The sequence below is a fragment of the Salvelinus fontinalis genome, chromosome 24, assembly GCF_029448725.1.
Source record: "Salvelinus fontinalis isolate EN_2023a chromosome 24, ASM2944872v1, whole genome shotgun sequence".
In the NCBI taxonomy this organism is placed as follows: domain Eukaryota; kingdom Metazoa; phylum Chordata; class Actinopteri; order Salmoniformes; family Salmonidae; genus Salvelinus; species Salvelinus fontinalis.
In genome coordinates, this window is record NC_074688.1 from 15,533,821 (window position 1) to 15,554,639 (window position 20,819).

The 20,819-nt window shown below is 43.1% G+C and overlaps 2 protein-coding genes and 1 long non-coding RNA gene across 4 annotated transcripts in view; 1 reads left to right on the forward strand and 2 right to left on the reverse strand.

Moving 5' to 3' along the window:
- LOC129821998 (myelin protein zero-like protein 2) overlaps positions 1 to 6,384 on the reverse strand; it is a 29,103-nt gene extending 22,719 nt beyond the window's left edge. Inside the window, exon 1 of the mRNA XM_055879812.1 lies at positions 6,121 to 6,384. Within this exon, the coding sequence (XP_055735787.1) occupies positions 6,121 to 6,175 (55 nt within the window). The 5' untranslated portion in view covers positions 6,176 to 6,384. The remainder of the gene's footprint in view (positions 1 to 6,120) is intronic.
- A 771-nt stretch (positions 6,385 to 7,155) lies between these two features.
- On the reverse strand, positions 7,156 to 8,621 carry LOC129822000 (uncharacterized). 2 transcript variants are annotated; one of them, XR_008754432.1, is made up of 4 exons: positions 8,497 to 8,621; positions 8,345 to 8,383; positions 8,137 to 8,253; positions 7,156 to 8,007 (listed from the first exon to the last, which is right to left on the reverse strand). It is a non-coding gene; the product is annotated as an uncharacterized LOC129822000 (long non-coding RNA). The 2 variants fall into 2 exon arrangements; XR_008754431.1 differs by having other exon boundaries at positions 8,345 to 8,621.
- Positions 8,622 to 8,763: 142 nt separating this feature from the next.
- On the forward strand, positions 8,764 to 12,620 carry LOC129821999 (T-cell surface glycoprotein CD3 epsilon chain-like). Its single transcript, XM_055879813.1, has 5 exons — positions 8,764 to 9,013; positions 9,988 to 10,200; positions 10,439 to 10,576; positions 10,844 to 10,899; positions 11,214 to 12,620. Exons 1-5 carry the CDS (start codon positions 8,947 to 8,949, stop codon positions 11,268 to 11,270), a joined length of 531 nt encoding a protein of 176 aa, XP_055735788.1. The 5' UTR covers positions 8,764 to 8,946; the 3' UTR covers positions 11,271 to 12,620.
- Positions 12,621 to 20,819: the final 8,199 nt, after the last annotated feature.

Below are 20,819 nucleotides of genomic sequence, written 5' to 3' on the forward strand. Positions count from 1 at the left end.
TGAATAAAGAATGGTACCAACACATCCTCCGAGAGCAACTTCTCCCAACCATCCAGGAACAATTTGGCGATGAACAATGCCTTTTAGAGCATGATGGAGCACCTTGCCATAAGGCAAAAGTGATAACTAAGTGGCTCGGGGAACAAAACATCGATATTTTGGGTCCATGGCCAGGAAACTCCCCAGACCTTAATCCCATTGAGAACTTGTGGTCAATCCTCAAGAGGCGGGTGGTGTCACGTTCCTGACCTGTGTTCTGTTGTTTTGTATGTGTGTGATGGTCAGGGCGTGAGTTTTGGGTGGGCAGTCTATGTTTTCTGTTTCTATGTTGGTTTTGGGTTGCCTGGTATGGCTCTTAATTAGAGGCAGGTGTTTTGCGTTTTCCTCTAATTGAGAGTCATATTAAGGTAGGGTGTTCTCACTGTTTGTTTGTGGGTGATTGTCGTCCGTGTCTGTGTCTGCGCACCACACGGGACTGTAGCGTTTGTTCGTTCGTTTGTTATAGTCTGTACCTGTTCCTTCGTGCTTCGTGTTTTATGTAAGTACTCTCGTTCAGGTCTGTCTATTTCGTTTTGTTGTTTTGTAAATTTATCAAGTGTTCTTCGTGTGTTTAGTTTCGTCTGGTTAATAAAGTATCATTATGTATTCACAACCCGCTGCATGTTGGTCGAATCACTACTCCTCCTCTTCGTATGAAGAGGAGGAGGAACACCGTTACAGAATCACCCACCAAACCCAGATCAAGCAGCGGGTTAACGGACAGCAACGACAGCAGCAGTGGGTCAAGGAGGATTGGACATGGGAAGAGATCCTAGACGGAGAAGGACCCTGGGCAAAACCAGAGGAGTGTCGCCGCCCCAAGGCGGAGCTGGAGGCAGCGAAAGCGGAGAGGCGGCGATATGAGGATGCAGCACGGAAACAAGGCTGGAAGCCCGTGAGTCAAACCCAAAAATATCTTGGGGGGGGGCTCTCGGGGAATATAGTTGGGTCAGTCAGGGGACTTGAGCCAACTCCTCCTGCTTTACATAAGGAGCCGGTGAGGGCGGAGTTGGAGGTGAGTAACGCAGAGACTGTAAAGGGGCTAATGGAGAAATTGAAGGAGAAAGAGATGAGGGATGTACTGGTTTGGTGCATGAGGCACGGCATCCGTCCGAATGAACGTATTGGTGAGTTGATGTCACCGGGTACCGCTCTCCATACTCGTCCTGAGGTGCGTGCTAGCCGTCTGGTTAAGACAGTGCCTACACCACGCACCAAGCCTCCTGTGCGTCTTCAGAGCCCGGGTTCTCCTCCATGCACTCTCCCTGGGGTGCGTGTCTCCAGCCTAGTACCACCAGTGCTGGCACCACGCACCAAGCCTTATGTGCGTCTCCAGAGCCCTGTATGCACTGTTCCTTCTCCCCATACTCGCCCTGAGGTGCCTCGCCCCAGCCCAGTACCACCAGTGCCTACACCACGCACCAGGCTTCCAGTGCGTTTTAAGAGCCCTGTTCCTCCTCCACGCACTCTCCCTATGGTGCGTGTCTCCAGCCCAGTGCCTCCAGTTCCGGCACCACGCACTAAGCCATCTGTGCGTCTCCAGAGCCCTGTACGCACTGTTCCTTCTCCCCGCACTCGCCCGGAGGTGCGTGCCCTCAGCCCGGTACCTCCAGTTCCGGTACCACGCACCAGGCCTATAGTGCGCTTCGAGAAGTCAGTGTGCCCTGTCCCTGCTCCCCGCACTAGCCTTGAAGTGCGTGCCGTCATCCCGGTACCTCCAGTTCCGGCACCACGCACCAGGCCTACTGTGCGCCTCAGCAGGGCAGAGTCGGCCGTCTGCCCAACGCCTTCTGCACTGCCTGTCTGCCCAGCTCCGTCTGAGCCATCTGTCTGCCCAGCTCCGTCTGAGCCATCTGTCTGCCCGGCGCCGTCTGAGCCATCTGTCTGCCCGGCGCCGTCTGAGCCATCTGTCTGCCCGGCGCCGTCTGAGCCATCTGTCTGCCCGGCGCCGTCTAAACCATCTGTCTGCCCGGCGCCGTCTGAGCCATCTGTCTGCCCGGCGCCGTCTGAGCCATCTGTCTGCCCGGCGCCGTCTGAGCCATCTGTCTGCCCGGCGCCGTCTGAGCCATCTGTCTGCCCGGCGCCGTCTGAGCCATCTGTCTGCACGGCGCCTTCTGAGCCGTCCGTCTGCCACGAGCCTTCTGAGCCGTCCGTCAGTCAGGAGCCGCCAGAGCTGTCCGTCAGTCAGGAGCCGCCAGAGCCGCCAGCCAGTCAGGAGCCGCCAGAGCCGCCAGCCAGTCAGGAGCCGCCAGAGCCGCCAGCCAGTCAGGAGCCGCCAGAGCCGCCAGCCAGTCAGGAGCCGCCAGAGCCGCCAGCCAGTCAGGAGCCGCCAGAGCCGCCAGCCAGTCAGGAGCCGCCAGAGCCGCCAGCCAGTCAGGAGCCGCCAGAGCCGCCAGCCAGTCAGGAGCCGCCAGAGCCGCCAGCCAGTCAGGAGCCGCCAGAGCCGCCAGCCAGTCAGGAGCCGCCAGAGCCGCCAGCCAGTCAGGAGCCGCCAGAGCCGCCAGCCAGTCAGGAGCCGCCAGAGCCGCCAGCCAGTCAGGAGCCGCCAGAGCCGCCAGCCAGTCAGGAGCTGTCAGAGCTGCCCTTCAGTCATGAGCTGCCCTCCAGTCATGAGCTGCCCTCCAGTCATGAGCTGCCCTACAGTCATGAGCTGCCCTACAGTCATGAGCTGCCCTACAGTCATGAGCTGCCCTACAGTCATGAGCTGCCCTACAGTCATGAGCTGCCACTCAGCCCGGACCTGCCAGAGTCCCTCAGCCCGGACCTGCCAGAGTCCCTCAGCCCGGACCTGCCAGAGTCCCTCAGCCCGGACCTGCCAGAGTCCCTCAGCCCGGACCTGCCAGAGTCCCTCAGCCAGGACCTGCCAGAGTCCCTCAGCCAGGACCTGCCAGAGTCCCTCAGCCAGGACCTGCCAGAGTCCCTCAGCCAGGACCTGCCGCCCCTTATCCCGGTGCTGCCCCTTATCCCGGTGCTGCCCCTTCATTTAGGGGGTTTTAGTTGGAGGGTGGTCATTGGGAGGGGGATACAGAAGCGGGGAGTGACTATGGTGGTGTGGGGACAGCGTCCGGAGCCTGAGCCACCACCGTGGTCAGATGCCCACCCAGACCCTCCCCTGGACTTTGTGCTGGTGCACACGGCGTTTGCACCTTGAGGGGGGGGTTCTGTCACGTTCCTGACCTGTGTTCTGTTGTTTTGTATGTGTGTGATGGTCAGGGCGTGAGTTTTGGGTGGGCAGTCTATGTTTTCTGTTTCTATGTTGGTTTTGGGTTGCCTGGTATGGCTCTTAATTAGAGGCAGGTGTTTTGCGTTTTCCTCTAATTGAGAGTCATATTAAGGTAGGAGGTTCTCACTGTTTGTTTGTGGGTGATTGTCGTCCGTGTCTGTGTCTGCGCACCACACGGGACTGTAGCGTTTGTTCGTTCGTTTGTTATAGTCTGTACCTGTTCCTACGTGCTTCGTGTTTTATGTAAGTACTCTCGTTCAGGTCTGTCTACTTCGTTTTGTTGTTTTGTAAATTTATCAAGTGTTCTTTGTGTGTTTAGTTTCGTCTGGTTAATAAAGTATCATTATGTATTCACAACCCGCTGCATGTTGGTCGAATCACTACTCCTCCTCTTCGTATGAAGAGGAGGAGGAACACCGTTACAGGTGGACAAACAAAAACCCACAAATTCTGACAAACTCCAAGAATTGACTATGCAAGAATGGGGTGCCATCAGTCAGGATGTGGCCCAGAAGTTAATTGACGGCATGCCAGGGCGGATTGCAGAGGTCTTGAAAAAGAAGGGTCAACACTGCAAATATTGACTCTTTGCATCAACTTCATGTATTTGTCAATAAAAGCCTTTTACACTTATGAAATGCTTGTAATTATACTTCAGTATTCCATAGTAACATCTGAGAAAAATATCTAAAGACACTGAAGCAGCAAACTTTGTGAAAATTAATATTTGTGTTATTCTCAAAACTTCTGGCCACGACTGTACTACCCACCACTGCGACCTGTATGCTCTTGTTGGCTGGTCCTCGCTACATACTAATCGCCAAACCCACTGGCGACTTATAGTGTCATCTATAAGTCTTTGCTAGGTATAGCTCCGCCTTATCTCAGCTCACTGGTCACCATAGCAACACCCACCCGTAGCATGCGCTCCAGCAGGTATATTTCACTGGTCATCCCCAAAGCCAACATTCACTGGTCATCCCCAAAGCCAACACCTCAACACCCCCAAAGCCAATCACTGAAGTTGGAGACTTATATCTCCCTCACTAACTTTAAGCGTCAGCTGTCAGAGCAGCTTACCGATCGCTGCAGCTGTACACAGCCTATCTGTAAATAGCCCATACAACCAACTACCTACCTCATCCCCATATTTATTTTTCTGCTCTTTTGCATACCAGTATTTCTACTTGCACATCCTCATCTGTACATATATCCCTCCAGTGTAAATTGCTAAATTGTAATTACTTTGCCACTATTGGCCTATTTATTGCCTTACCTTCTTACTTCATTTGCACACACTGTATACACATTTTTCTATTGTGTTATTGACTGTACGTTTGTTTATCCCATGTGTAACTCTGTGTCATTGTTTTTGTCCCACTGCTTTGCTTTATCTTGGCCAGATCGCAGCTGTAAATGAGAACTTGTTCTCAACTGGCCTACCTGGTTAAATAAAGGTGAAATAAAAAAATATATATGAAAAAATACCACCAGAGGTCTCTTCACAGTCCACAAGTCCAGAACAGACTATGGGAGGCATACAGTACTACATAGAGCGATGACTAAATGGAACTATATTCCACATCAAGTAACTCACGCAAGCAGTAGAATCTTTTTTTTTTTTAAACAGATAAAAATACACCTTATGGAACAACGAGGACTGTGAAAAGTCACACACACAGGTACAAACACCCAACAACAAACACATATAACCTACACACTATACATACTCGTACACCTGGACTGTGTGTAGTAGTAGAGTGGTGGCCGGAGAGCACACACTTAATGTATTTTGAAATCTGTTGTAAAATGTGTTTTAATGTTTAAAATGCTGCCTTGGCCGCAGCTAATGGGGATCCATAATAAATACAAATACTAAATATTGTCTATCTTTATTAGCACATTTAGTCCGGCACTCTGTCAATATGAAGGAGTTATTGCTCGGCACATGCTGTCAATGTCAACCTAAGCAGTTTGTGCTTTGCTTGAACCTATGCATATAATCCATTGATAGCATACAGTTGGACACTTCCAGAGATGAAGTCAATGTTAAATAGGCATACTGTCCTCCAGAGGAATATCAGTGATGCCCACCAGTGCATGAAACTAAACACGTGTCAATTAACTTTAATTAGTCCAGCATGCTAAATTGTATACATGTTAACTTAATAGCCTAAAATTTGTACTATTTTCAGTGTCATCTGTTTATTACATATCCACTGAGGGTCTTTGTATGTGCCAAGATAGTAGCTCATATGATACACTAGCGACATCCTTTGGCTTGTTCACGGGAAACAGGTGGACCTTCCCATCCGGCGGTCAGAATCACGGAACCATTTGCTAGCACGCAAGCACGGATAAACACAAGATCAAAAGCAGGAAAGTAATTATGTTGCATGAAGCTTCAAAACAATGCGTCTTTGCCTCAATACCGACAAAATAATGTAAAGTCATTAAGGGGCTATAGGCAAGTTGCATTTTATAATCACGTAGGAACGCTCAGGCGACCAACCCTATACCGCAGAAACGCATGGAGCCAAATTCCCACTTCCCCTTGACGCACATCGGACACTCGGGTCAGGTTGGAGACTCTTCCGGTATTCATAATGTTTTCACCACTTTAGTGCTCTAAAGCATAGAACAGCTACTTCAACGTCTCACGATAGCACCGTAATGATGTGTCGAGTGAAGGATGGAGGAGAAACATTACTGACACGAAATAACCTAACCATATGATCTAAACTACTATAACCAGAGATTAATAATACACACAATTACTATTATATTGGACTAGTTTCCATTGTTTGGATTAATTCAAAATTAGTAGAGCATAAATCAAAACAACTCCGCACACTCACCTGAAGCTGCCAGACCGGACAAGAGGACGAGGAGATAAAAATGCTTTACGCTCATTGGAAAAGGTGTCCGTCCGGAGTCGACCAAATTGCCTAGACCCTTGTGGTGTCCCCACCAACCCACTGAATAAAATCAAAATGTCCTGGACACTTCGATGCTACAAACTCGCTGAACTCTTCTGGACCTGTTGTTTAGACTGTCTGTAAACCCCAAGCCTACCCGCACTGATTGGCGGTCTCAGACGATGTGGGACACGACTCAACTCGATCCTGCCCTCGTCATTTTTGACGGTCTCCCACCTTTTTCGAGCGGAGTAACTTCACTCTATTCTTATCTAATTTTCACATGCTGAAGTTGGGGAAGACAACATTTTTTTATATTATTTTCCAACCTGTTGATCCACCAAACTTTTCAGATTTTACTGCCATTCCATTACTTTAACAAAAATGTATCAGTGGCAAATTTATATCCAGACTAAGATGGTGCCCCCAACATAAATGTAAACAGTGAACACATCAGCGTATTTTTTTTTTTAAGGCTTCATAAAAGGACATGTTGATGCTGTAGTCTATACCTGAGGCAAAGAGTTATGCCATATTTTCCACAACACCAAAGGCCCAATGACTGTTTATATCCCCCTATAGTATGTTTATGCCTATAACATAATTTGCAAAGCATTTTTAAGCCTAGTGCTTATGAAGAATAATATGCTTTTAAACCTTTATGTATAATTATGTGTTGCGAGACCTATTGATCCAACGTTTGTTATTATTGAGCCTTTGTAAACCAATGGGGCCAGTTTCCCTCAATTTTGTTGGTGTGGCCGTTGGCTTTATGTCAGTTCAAAGTTGTGATAACAGGGGGCACAAACGAGCTATATTCTCTGGTCCTTATCATCAAGGTTCCACACAAAGTACCACTGATGCTCTCATCCAAACCTGTCAAATATACACAAACATCGCTTTTCAAATGATTCATTTCAAATGAGAGACTTTAGTTCAAACAATTTATTGTAATAGACAAAACACAGGCCTACACATAGGCGTACAGCAACACAATAAGAAACAACGGGACAAAATCATTCAGTCATATCTACAAGTCAAAACCATTGTGTGTGTGGTGTTGTAAAAATAATTTAGGTACTGGCCTATGTATTTTCTTTAAAAAGAAATGATGTGGGATGGAAACAAAGCACTAATAGGTAGGGGTAACTAATTCAGTATAGACCCGGAGGCGGTAGAGAAAGCAAGACACCCCACTCTGGGGGCGGCGCCACTCTGGTCTACTTATTTCCCCCTGCGGGTGGGGAGAACGGGTAGAGACAATAAGTAGACCAGAGCCATTGGTCTCACATGGGAACGCCTACTTACACAGACAGGAAACTTGACCATTTTCTCCAATGGTAAACTGCCTGAGTAAGACATCTTCATTCATCCACCATCTTTGATAGGCTTACAGTATAACCACACTCTAAAAATAAAAGGTTTCTGGAGTATCCTTTAGGGGTTCTTCAAATTGAAACCGAGTGGGAACCCCTTAAGTTCTTCAAAGAACCCCTTTTAATGGATCCTCAAATAACCTTTTGAAGAACCTTTTGGGGTTCATTTTTGAACTACCCCCCTCCCAAATTTTATTAATAATAATTATAATGCGCATAACAATAACACAATATTTTAGTTGTCAGTGTTTATTATGATTTTAGTGGCAAAGCAGAATACATGTTTTTTAAATATGAGGCAAACTCCCAGCAGAGCCCCAAGTCCAATGTGTATATCCTTTGTCCTGTTGATGTTGATGTTCTCCGTATCCAGAGACCGAATGATTTTGCAGTGCATGGTGATCGAACAGGTTCCCTGTTATATTCATCAGAGGTGTAGGGAGGGTGAAGTCTGTGAATCCCAGAAATTGTAGTTATACAGATGATTAACAAAACATGCATACGACACCATTTTTACTTTGGTTTTTGTGGTAAATACGAATGAAAAAAACTGTTTTGATAAAGGTATTCATGCACATACCTTGTCCATAACGTAGAGGCCTATGATATTTTCATTGAAGAAGTAAGGGAGGAGGATGATCTGCATAACATACCAATATCTATTGACATACCTTTGTATGCCTCCTCATCTGTATACCTGCAGACACAGACACAAAAGTCAGCAGTTTAGTCATATGCACCCAAAACATCTAGCATTCAACCTATTCTTATAGTTGACATATTCTTACCTCTTTGTTGATTGATATCCATTGAATTGTGTTCATTTTCTGTTTTAGAAAGATATGAAAAGATAGATGGTATCATTATAAAACAATATCAATTTAGATCATACAAGGGACAAACCTTAAATTAAGGAGATCTTAACATTTTTAAGTTGCACCTGCTGTCCTTTCAAATTCAAATCCAAATGTTTCAGTTTCAGTTCCTGCAAGAACCCCCACAACCTAAGGAGGTTCCTCGATGAACCCCACCTCCTATGGGGTTCTTGGACAAACCTTTTGTGGGCAATATTCAGTGCCAAGAACACTAAGGTTCTTCAAAGAACTTTGAGGATCTTAGAAGAACCCTTCTTTAACCCCTAATTTCTAGAGTGCACATAACAATTGCATACAAGCATTCACTTCCTGTTGCAAAGGGGAGAAGAGAGAGAGAGCGTGAGAGAGCGAGCACGAGAGAGAGGGCGCGAGAGAGCTCTTTGGATGACTTTTGTTGAGTTGCCATAACTTAAAAAGTTTTGTTCTGTTTCAGATACAATCCTAGTAAGCTAAAATTTTAGTTTTTGACTGCTGAAAATCAAGATAATCGAAGGTCTGTCTGAGAAGTAGAGAAAATGAAGAGAGCTGGCGTTTATGGCGGGCTTGTCTTCCTCCTCATCATGACTACTGTGGAGGGTGAAGGTAATGTAAAAAAAATCCCTGTCTTTTACTCTACGACATTGACTCTTTTCTTATCAATTACAGACTCAAAACATTGCTGAATTGTATAAAAATGTACTCTAAGATAAGTTAATTTTGCATACTATTTTTATTGTGTTGGTGAATATACCATTATGTGTTTAATCAGACATTGAATTTTTAATTGACAATACCGTACTGTTTATTTACATATATTTTTCGAAATATAATACACAGAGTGTACAAACATTATGAATACCTGTTCTTTCCAAAGACTTAGACTGACCAAGTGAATCCAGGTGAAACCTATGATCCCTTATTGATGTCACTTGTTAAATACACTTCAATCAATGTAGCTGAAGGGAAGAAGACAGGTTAAAGAAGGATTTTTAAGTCTTGAGACAAGTGAGACATGGATTGTGTATGTGTGCCATTTAGAGTGTGAATGGACAAGAACAAAAATGTAAGTGCCGTTGAACGGGGTACGGTAGTAGGTGCCGGGCGAACCGGTTTGGGGCAAGAACTGCAATGCTGCTGGGGTTTTCATGCTCAACAGTTTCCTGTGTGTATCAAGAATGGTCCAGCACCCAAACGATATCCAGAGAACTTGACACAGCTGTGAGAAGCATTGGAGTAAACATTGGCCAGCATCCCTGTGGAACGCTTTCAACACCTTGTAGAGTCCATGCCCTGATTAATTGAGGCTGTTTTGAGGGCAAAAGGGGGGGGGGGGGGGGGGGCGCAACTCAATAGTAGGGAGGTGTTCTTAATGTTTTGTACACTCAGTGTATAATATAAAAGCTAGTTGTTTGAACATTAGTTTTTTCAGGTTTGCGGTCTTATACAAAGGCCGACACATTAACACTCTTTATTAAAATAAAGTTTCATACTCAAACAACCCATGGGCTGGATTGGACCACCTCGCCGTTTGTCTGTCACCTCTGTGTTAAAACATCCGTTGTGTTTTCTTTATTTAGGAGATGTGTCATTCTGGAGAACTACAGTCACAATGACCTGTCCTGGTAACGGAGAATGGTATGAAGACACTAACAACATGAACAAGGGCAAAAGTATAGAAAACGAAGTGAATTATGATGAAAGCAAGAAAAGAGTTTACCACTGTGAATATCTGAATGATCCGTATGATACTGAAAAAACAACAACCTATCAGTTTTACTTTAAAGGAAAGGGTGAGTAAAAGTGTCCTAATGACATCATTATGTTTAGTATAACTGTGTGCGGAGCCTCAGATTCAGCACTCATCTCTGTATCTCTGTTTATTGGCAAACACTACTTACTGGACCTTTCAAATCACATCATTCCCTCTCCCTGAATGCACCCCAACCTCTTTTCTCCATCCCATTTGAGCGGTCGTTTCAACACATTATTTCCACCCCTATGCCTATCTGTGTGTTGTTGGTGTTGCAGTGTGTGAGGACTGCTATGAGCTGAATCCGACTCTGGTTGCCGGGGCCATCATTGGGGACCTGCTGGTGACAGGAGGGGTCATCCTCATTGTGTATCTCAGGGCTCGGAAGAAGTCTGGACCTGCTGCACCCCAAAAACGTAACGCTGTTACCATCTGATTATCCATCTGCCAACAGTGGCACTTGGTGATAAGGAAAGCTCTTGACTATTTAATTTGACCATACCCAGGACTACTCAACAACAAAGTATTCAGAGATAATACAAATCTAAATTCCATGTGACATAGTACACATAGGGTATCGACCATGTGTTATAAACGTTCAGTATAGTGAATTGATTATTTATAAAATATTTGTTTTGTTTATTTATTAATTGATACTAACTTATATTTGGTTTTCCCCATAGCCACTTCCCGCTCAGCAGGCCGTGGCCCACCAGTGGTGCCAAGTCCTGACTATGAGGTAGGCTGTCTACCACTACCTCGTCTAGCTCTCCATCTGTATTTTTTGCTTTTATTTCATCCGTATCTCCTACCTATCCTTCATTCCACATCTTCTGGTTAGCTAATGTCTGTCAGTATTTTAGGGAGATGATCTAGCCTAGCTATTCACAATACTTCCGGTGGAGATGCATGAAAAATAGTGGTGTTGCAATGGAAACTGATCTGTGAATCTTGATCTGTAAATCTGACTTAAACTGATCTGTGAATCTGACTTAATTAACAACAACAAACAGCTACATCAGTCACCTAAAGCCTTTCTTTTCCCCCTGACAGCCCCTTAGCGTGGCAACCCGCAGCAGAGATATCTACGCTACCCACAGGACTGGGTAGACTGTCCTCTCACCAGACCACACCTGTTCTCTAGGACCCCTCTGATGCCCCGGACCAGCAGACCTCAGCTCACCCTGCCATCAAAGAGGAGGGGAGAAGGCTCTGTAGTGCTTAGCTTAGACTTAAATTTGCTTTTTACTTTTGCTTGATGTATAAAATGTGTGATATTATGATTCAGTTAAAATTGTAGTAACTGGTGATAATAGTGATCAACTCTGGAAAATAGAGATATAAAGATAGGGAGATCTTTGTAAAGACTTTAGATGTTTGCTGTACTGAAAACAACAAGTGCATAGCTGTATTGATCAACTGTTGTAAAATGGTATTAATGTTTGCAGATGCCAGCCAAGTTGTTCCTCTTCACAATGTTATAGCTGCCTGTATATACACTGAGTGTACAAAACATTAGGAATGCCTTCCTAAAATTGAGTTGCACCTCCTTTTGCCCTCATAACAGCTTCAATTCATTGAGGCTTGGACTCTACAAGATGTTGAAAGAGTTCCACAGGGATGCTGGCCCATGTAGACTCCAATGCTTGCCACAGTTCTGTCAAGTTGGCGGGATGTCCTTAGGGTGGTGGACCATTCTTGATACACACAGGAAACTGTTGAGCGTGGAAAACCCAGCAGTTACAGTTCTTGACATACTCAAACCGGTGCTCCTGGCACCTGTTACCATTACCCGTTCAAAGGCCCTTCAATATTTTGTCTTGACCATTCACCCTCTGAATGGCACAGATACACAATTCATGACTCAATCCATGTCAAGGCTTAAAAATCCTTCTTTAACCTGTCTCCCTTCTTCTACACTGATTGAAGTGGATCACTCAAGTGACTTCGGTAAGGGATCATAGCTTTCACCTGGATTCACCTGGTCAGTCTATGCCATGGAAAGAGCAGGTGTTCTTAATGTTTTGTGCACCTAGTGTATTAGCACATGTACGTTATATTTTGCATTGATTCTATCTACTTCACTGTGAGCCATTATGACACAAAGGAAATGTTTGTTTTATGAAGTGTAGTGCAATGCGACTAAAGAGTCTAGCTAGTTTGTGGTTCTCTATCTTCAGTGTCAGCTCTCATGGTCTAAGCCACAGATGCCTGCACCCCTTACGCTTACAGTAAATGATGGTGGATGATTGGCCAGGTCTCTCTGTTGCTAATCATGATGATCTCACCGGAAACATTTCCTATATGACTGTAGGCAGACTTTACTTACCCGCATCAGTGGAAAGAAAATGTATTTTTTTGCCTTACTCAAACTTTCTATAGCTAGAATGAAGTGGAAATCATGTCTATTTGATGTATTTTTTTCTCTCTTTTGACAAGAGTAAAGCCCTTCTTACAACATTCAGGTGTTGGTCTATAGTTGTTTCCCACAGTTTTGTATCAATGAGTGACTAGATACTGGAGATCAATCCGGCCCTGCACTTACACAGCTGATTCATCTAATTATGGTCCAGAGTGAAGACCATGAACATGGAGCGTGCACACCTGGAACACTGAAGTGAATGGTATCTGTTAGACCTGATCTAACAGATACCATACCAGAACCACCAGTGGTTCTTTTTGGAAATTTGAGTGTATTTTGATAAATGTGTATGTTTGCAAGTTTGGTTGATTGGTTTGTGTATGTGTGTGTGTGTGTGTGTGTGTGTGTGTGTGTGTGTGTGTGTGTGTGTGTGTGTGTGTGTGTGTGTGTGTGTGTGTGTGTGTGTGTGTGTGTGTGTGTGTGTGTGTGTGTGTGTGTGTGTGTGTGTATGTGAGGGGGTGATGTGAGCTTGTATGTGTGGGGGTTGGTTGTGTACATTGTGAGCTCTGTGTTGTTTGAGCTCTTCCGTTTGATCTCCTCTCGAAGCACCGTTAGGAAACCGCACTTTGTAGACTAGCAGCAGTAAACCCCCATAACTACACTCGAAAAGCAGTGCATATATCATCCGCTCTGTTCCATTAGAATATCTGACACATTCGGGCTTCCTGTAGAGCAAACCCTCCACTAAAGTTGCTCTATGTGGAAAGTCTGATAGAACAAAATTACTTTGACTCACTTGGTGATCTGCTAAAACGTAGGACGAAACCAGAAATAACAGAACACAATCAGGGAACATATAAAAGTAAATGATTTGTTACAATTGCAGTCGTTATTTTGTGACCTACTTTCCATTTCATTATTTATTTATTCTATTTGGTTTTATTTCACCAGGTTAGTCTCATTGAGATTAAAAAAACGATTTTCCAAGAGACCTGGCCAAAATAGTTTTTTCAGACATAATTACAACATAAAACACAAAGCACTACAATTTCAATTAATTGGTGAGGTGTGTTGCATCTAGGAGTCAAAACATTGACAGCCACTCACTTTATTGTCCACCATAGATTTGACCTTAACTTTAAACTAATTCAAAAACACGAGCTCCTGCAATTTCCTGTCCTGCTGTAGCTTGTAGCAAGTGGAAGGGCCAGAGAAATAGATGATCTCACCGGAAACATTTCCTATATGACTGTAGGCAGACTTTACTTACCCGCATCAGTGGAAAGAAAATGTATTTTTTTGCCTTACTCAAACTTTCTATAGCTAGAATGAAGTGGAAATCATGTCTATTTGATGTATTTTTTTCTCTCTTTTGACAAGAGTAAAGCCCTTCTTACAACATTCAGGTGTTGGTCTATAGTTGTTTCCCACAGTTTTGTATCAATGAGTGACTAGATACTGGAGATCAATCCGGCCCTGCACTTACACAGCTGATTCATCTAATTATGGTCCAGAGTGAAGACCATGAACATGGAGCGTGCACACCTGGAACACTGAAGTGAATGGTATCTGTTAGACCTGATCTAACAGATACCATACCAGAACCACCAGTGGTTCTTTTTGGAAATTTGAGTGTATTTTGATAAATGTGTATGTTTGCAAGTTTGGTTGATTGGTTTGTGTGTGTGTGTGTGTGTGTGTGTGTGTGTGTGTGTGTGTGTGTGTGTGTGTGTGTGTGTGTGTGTGTGTGTGTGTGTGTGTGTGTGTGTGTGTGTGTGTGTGTGTGTGTGTGTGTGTGTATGTGAGGGGGTGATGTGAGCTTGTATGTGTGGGGGTTGGTTGTGTACATTGTGAGCTCTGTGTTGTTTGAGCTCTTCCGTTTGATCTCCTCTCGAAGCACCGTTAGGAAACCGCACTTTGTAGACTAGCAGCAGTAAACCCCCATAACTACACTCGAAAAGCAGTGCATATATCATCCGCTCTGTTCCATTAGAATATCTGACACATTCGGGCTTCCTGTAGAGCAAACCCTCCACTAAAGTTGCTCTATGTGGAAAGTCTGATAGAACAAAATTACTTTGACTCACTTGGTGATCTGCTAAAACGTAGGACGAAACCAGAAATAACAGAACACAATCAGGGAACATATAAAAGTAAATGATTTGTTACAATTGCAGTCGTTATTTTGTGACCTACTTTCCATTTCATTATTTATTTATTCTATTTGGTTTTATTTCACCAGGTTAGTCTCATTGAGATTAAAAAAACGATTTTCCAAGAGACCTGGCCAAAATAGTTTTTTCAGACATAATTACAACATAAAACACAAAGCACTACAATTTCAATTAATTGGTGAGGTGTGTTGCATCTAGGAGTCAAAACATTGACAGCCACTCACTTTATTGTCCACCATAGATTTGACCTTAACTTTAAACTAATTCAAAAACACGAGCTCCTGCAATTTCCTGTCCTGCTGTAGCTTGTAGCAAGTGGAAGGGCCAGAGAAATAGAATGCTTTTTTACCCAGCTCTGTACGGGCACAGTCAACAAGATACCGTCCTGTGAGCGGAGCTGATAATTGTCATTTGTCTGCTGGACAATGTAGGTACACAGGCAAAAGGGAAGCTGTCTCAGTATGGCCTTATCGATGAAGACGTACCAATGACTATGTCTCCAAAGACCTAAGAAAGGCCAGCTCCCTCTCAAATCGAGGATACAGTGATGAGCGAGACCTTTGGAGTTTATAACAAAACATCGTACACCTTCATTCTTCAAACATTATCTGTACACAGGTTGAAAAAAAGTACATGCTTGGATTATATAAGCAAATCAAAAATGATGTTACTACATGGAATAACAAAACAGCCTAAAATGTTTTTTTTTTTAAATAGGTGGAAAATGTATGTATGTCCATAAACAATTTCTCTACAATATACATAAATAAATAGAAATCAACAAATGTGTAAAGTTGGACAAATAAAATATATGTTCCAGAAGGAAATCTTAGTTCATGCAACACAGTAGCGCAAACTTAACAAAAGCAACTGAGCAAACAGGCAATGTACGTACATCGAACATCCAAATGGCGTTAACGTGTACAGTCAATGGTTCTGTACATCGAACATCCGAATGGCGTTAACTTGTACAGTCAATGGTTCTGTACATCGAACATCCGAATGGCGTTAACTTGTACAGTCAATGGTTCTGTACATCGAACATCCGAATGGCGTTAACTTGTACAGTCAATGGTTCTGTACATCGAACATCCGAATGGCGTTAACTTGTACAGTCAATGGTTCTGTACATCAAATTGACAGTTGAGAGACTTGTCATGGACATTGTAGACCTGATTTCTCAATGCTTTACAACTATTATTCTGAGGGGTGGTAAAAGTAATGTAGCACTGAGCACATTTTATTATTCTTTTCATCTGCTTTCCGGCAGAGTGCTTTATTCAGATCTGTCCGTAAGAAAGAAAGAAAAAAAGAAAGAAAAGAGACAGACCGTCAGACACAAATGGATCAATCGATGGCTATAACTCTATAACTTTTGTTTACACTGACCTCATTGTGGACAAGTTGTTTTGTTTACACTGACTTCATTGTGGACAAGTTATTTTGTTTACACTGACCTCATTGTGGACAAGTTGTTTTGTTTACACTGACCTCATTGTGGACAAGTTATTTTGTTTACACTGACCTCATTGTGGACAAGTTATTTTGTTTACACTGACCTCATTGTGGACAAGTTATTTTGTTTACACTGACCGCATTGTGGACAAGTTGTTTTGTTTACACTGACCTCATTGTGGACAAGTTATTTTGTTTACACTGACCTCATTGTGGACAAGTTGTTTTGTTTACACTGACCTCATTGTGGACAAGTTGTTTTGTTTACAAGTTGTTTTGTTTAGACTGACCTCATTGTGGACAAGTTATTTTGTTTACACTGACCTCATTGTGGACAAGTTATTTTGTTTACACTGACCTCATTGTGGACAAGTTATTTTGTTTACACTGACCGCATTGTGGACAAGTTGTTTTATTTACACTGACCTCATTGTGGACAAGTTATTTTGTTTACACTGACCTCATTGTGGACAAGTTGTTTTGTTTACACTGACCTCATTGTGGACAAGTTGTTTTGTTTACACTGACCTCATTGTGGACAAGTTGTTTTATTTACACTGACCTCATTGTGGACAAGTTGTTTTGTTTACACTGACCTCATTGTGGACAAGTTATTTTGTTTACACTGACCTCATTGTGGACAAGTTATTTTGTTTACACTGACCTCATTGTGGACAAGTTATTTTGTTTACACTGACCTCATTGTGGACAAGTAATTTTTTTTACACTGACCTCATTGTGGACAAGTTGTTTTGTTTACACTGACCTCATTGTGGACAAGTTATTTTGTTTACACTGACCTCATTGTGGACAAGTTATTTTGTTTACACTGACCTCATTGTGGACAAGTTGTTTTGTTTACAAGTTGTTTTGTTTAGACTGACCTCATTGTGGACACGTTGTTTTGTTTAGACTGACCTCATTGTGGACAAGTTGTTTTGTTTACACTGACCTCATTGTGGACAAGTTATTTTGTTTACACTGACCTCATTGTGGACAAGTTATTTTGTTTACACTGACCTCATTGTGGACAAGTTGTTTTGTTTACAAGTTGTTTTGTTTAGACTGACCTCATTGTGGACACGTTGTTTTGTTTAGACTGACCTCATTGTGGACAAGTTGTTTTGTTTACACTGACCTCATTGTGGACAAGTTGTTTTATTTACACTGACCTCATTGTGGACAAGTTGTTTTGTTTACACTGACCTCATTGTGGACAAGTTGTTTTGTTTACAAGTTATTTTGTTGACACTGGCCTCATTGTGGATGAGCCCATTTTGCTAGGTGCTAGGGATGAAAGAGAGAAATTAAATATTGCTTTACATTATTGATTATGGTCTTCATGTGTATTATTTTTGTGTGTTTACTGTAAAACATTTCCTTTTTAAGAATAGCTCAATCAGAAGTGTTCACTTCTGAGTATTCAAAATTCAATGCACAATATACAAAGAAAACAAAGTGGGTAGGGGCTCGTCAGGTACCATTCAAATTCAAGTGACATACTCCTATGTTTTTTCTCTTTTGTCTGGGCACTCACTTTTCTGTGTACTGATAACACTGCCGGCGGTTAGTGTTGCTTTGGGCTAAGAGGCGATGCAGTAAACAGCTACTCCAATCAGGCAGTGGACACCAGGGCTCCCACAACCATCCCTACAGCCGTAGCTGTATCCAGCTTAATGCATTTATCACAGGCTGGGAACACACACAAACACGCCACACATTCACACAATACACGCAAGCACGCACTCAGTCGCACGCACAATCCCATACACACATGTACATTATAATGACGTGTATTATAATGGCATACACACACACGAATATTGACTTCTTATATTCTTGTGCCATATCATTGTACATTGAGGGAAGGGGCAGTACTGTACTTACTCCGACATTTCACATAGATTTTGCGATCTTCCCCTCCGTCTTTCTTGCATACAAACTCCCCTGTGTTCTCATCCTTGTAATCCAATATGTGAGTAGTTTCATTATTAGGGCTGAAAGTGAAACCATCAACATGTGATAGTGTGATCTTGTCCGAGGATACTGCCACGATTATTTTCAGCTGAACTAAAGATATAGAAAAAACAGCATTTGATAAAATAGATTGATAAACACTTTCAGGGTATTAATTTTTCTGTCGATCAACTTTCCCCTCATGCTCTGTTTCTGTTATTTAAGAAAATGCACATACTCTAGGCAGACATAGTCCATGGTCCATAATTATTGGCACCCTTGATAAAGATCAGCAAAAAAGTCTGAATAAAATAAATAATACAAATACTGAGCTATATTGTGTGCTCAATGTTTTTAAATTATTTTATACTAATACAATTTCTCAGAGAAATAGATTTTGTTTAACAAGTAATAACAAGTAGCCTTTTTTCTAAAATGCTTTATGAGACTGGAGAACACGTTGAGAGATCAGAGACCTGGCAGTGTGATGCCAGGACAACAACCTCTCCCTCAAAGTCAGCAAGAATTGAATTCATTTTAATTAACCTTAATTTAACTAGGCAAGTCAGTTAAGAAGAAATTCTTATTTACAATGACAGTCTACCAAAAGGCAAAAGGCCTCCTGCGGGGACGGGGCTGGGATTTTTTTTAAAACATATAAATATAAATATAAAACAAAACACACATCCCGACAAGAGAGACAACACTACATACAGAGAGACCCAAGACAACATGGTAGCAACACAACATGACAACAACATGGTAGCAGCATACAATATGGTACAAACATTACTGGGAGTGAGGCATAGGAGGGTTTTATGTTGGACGGGCAAGGAGGCATGGCTGAGTCAAATAGGAATCCTGACTTAATGAAGTGGTGATTAAAGAGCTCAGCCATGTGCTTCTTGTCAGTAACAACCACATCATCAACTTTAAGGGACATGGGCAGCTGTGAGGAGGAGGGTTTATTCTCCAGGTCTTTTACCGTTTTTCAGAACTTCTTGGGGTTTTACCCACAGAGAGAAAACCTCTCCTTAAAGTAACTAACTTTGGCCTTCCAGATAGCCTGAATGCACTTATTTCTCATTTGCCTGAACAAGAGCCAGTCAGCCTGACTATGCGTGTGCTGAGCCATTCACCAAATGCAATTCTTGAGGTGGAGTAACTCTGCAAGATCACGGTAATACCAGGGGCTGAACCTGTTTTTAATTCTCATTTTCTTTATGGGGGCGTGTTTGTTAACAATACCACTGAAAATATCAAAAACGAAGGTCCAAGTGTCTTCGACAGAGGGGATCAACCTGATTCTATACCATTTTACAGAGGCCAGTTCATGAAGGAAGGCTTGCTCATTAAAGTTGTTTAGCAAGCGTCTATGACAAATCAGGACAAGTAATTTCACTGAGCAGCCATAACGAACACAGGCTGTAAAAAAGTGATCACTAAGGTCATTACAGAAAACACCAGACTGATACCTATCATGATTATTTGTGAGGATAACATCAAGAAGATTAGCCTTTTCTGGGTGTTTGGAGTCATACCTTGTGGGATTGGTAATAATCTGATAAAGATTTAGGGAATCCCATTGCTTTAGGACTTGGTCATCCGGTTTAATAAGCATGTCCCAGTTTAGGTCACCTAGCAGGACAAATTCAGACTTAGTGTAAGGGGTCAGGAGAGAGCTTAGGGCAGGTAGGGTACAGACCAGTGCTGATGGAGGACGATAGCATCCAGCAACAGTCAACAAAGAGCTATTTGAAAGTTTAATACTTAAAACCATCAAATCAAATTGTTCAGGGACAGACTTGGTGGAGATAAACCAGGCACTAAAGGTGATCCTTGGTAAAGATTGCATCTCCCTCACCTTTTTAAGAAGATCTGTCTTGCCGAAAAAGGTTATAACCATAAAGGTTAACATCAGTATTCAAAACACTTTTCCTTAACCACGTCTCAGTAATGACCAACACATCTGGATTGGAGCTGTGATCCCACACTTTCAATTGATCCATTTTAGGTAATAAGCTTCTAGTGTAACACGCAGAAAACCCAGGCTTTTTCGAGAGCAGAAATCAGTGAAGCAGATATCAGAGCACAAGTCAGAATTGGGGCTAGCAACAGTAGATGGGCCAGGGTGTACAAGCACATTTCCAGATATCATCAACAGTAATACAATTAGGACACGGCAGAGGACAGGGAGAGCTCTGCAGTGCTGATTTATGACATCTGAATGTGCATCAGATGGCAACAAGATCATATTGTACAGCAATTTCAACAGGTAACATGAATACAAAGCCGGCGAGAGGTGGTTAGAATAGGATGGGAGGCCAAAAGTCTGTGTAACAAATAGAGAGAAAATCCCCAGCTACAATAAATGACATTGCCACTGTAGTTTCTATTTAACTGGATACACATCTAGCGCCATGTCTCCTCTTGTACCAGACAGGGGGAGACAACCAGGGCAGATGGTGAACAGATCGCCAGGTGGAATCCAAGCAGCACTGCAGCAGGCAACGGGAGTAGGTGTCACACCCACTTGGGAGAAGCTTTTATTTCTGGAGGCAGATTTCTTGTAGAAAATGCCAGTCTCTGAACAGCAGGAGGGGGCTTCAAGGACCTCTATAGCAGGTGGTGTCAGAGGAAGGCCCCAAAAATTCTCCAAGACTCCAGCCACCCAAGTCATAGACTGTTCTCTCTGCTACTGCACTGCAAGCG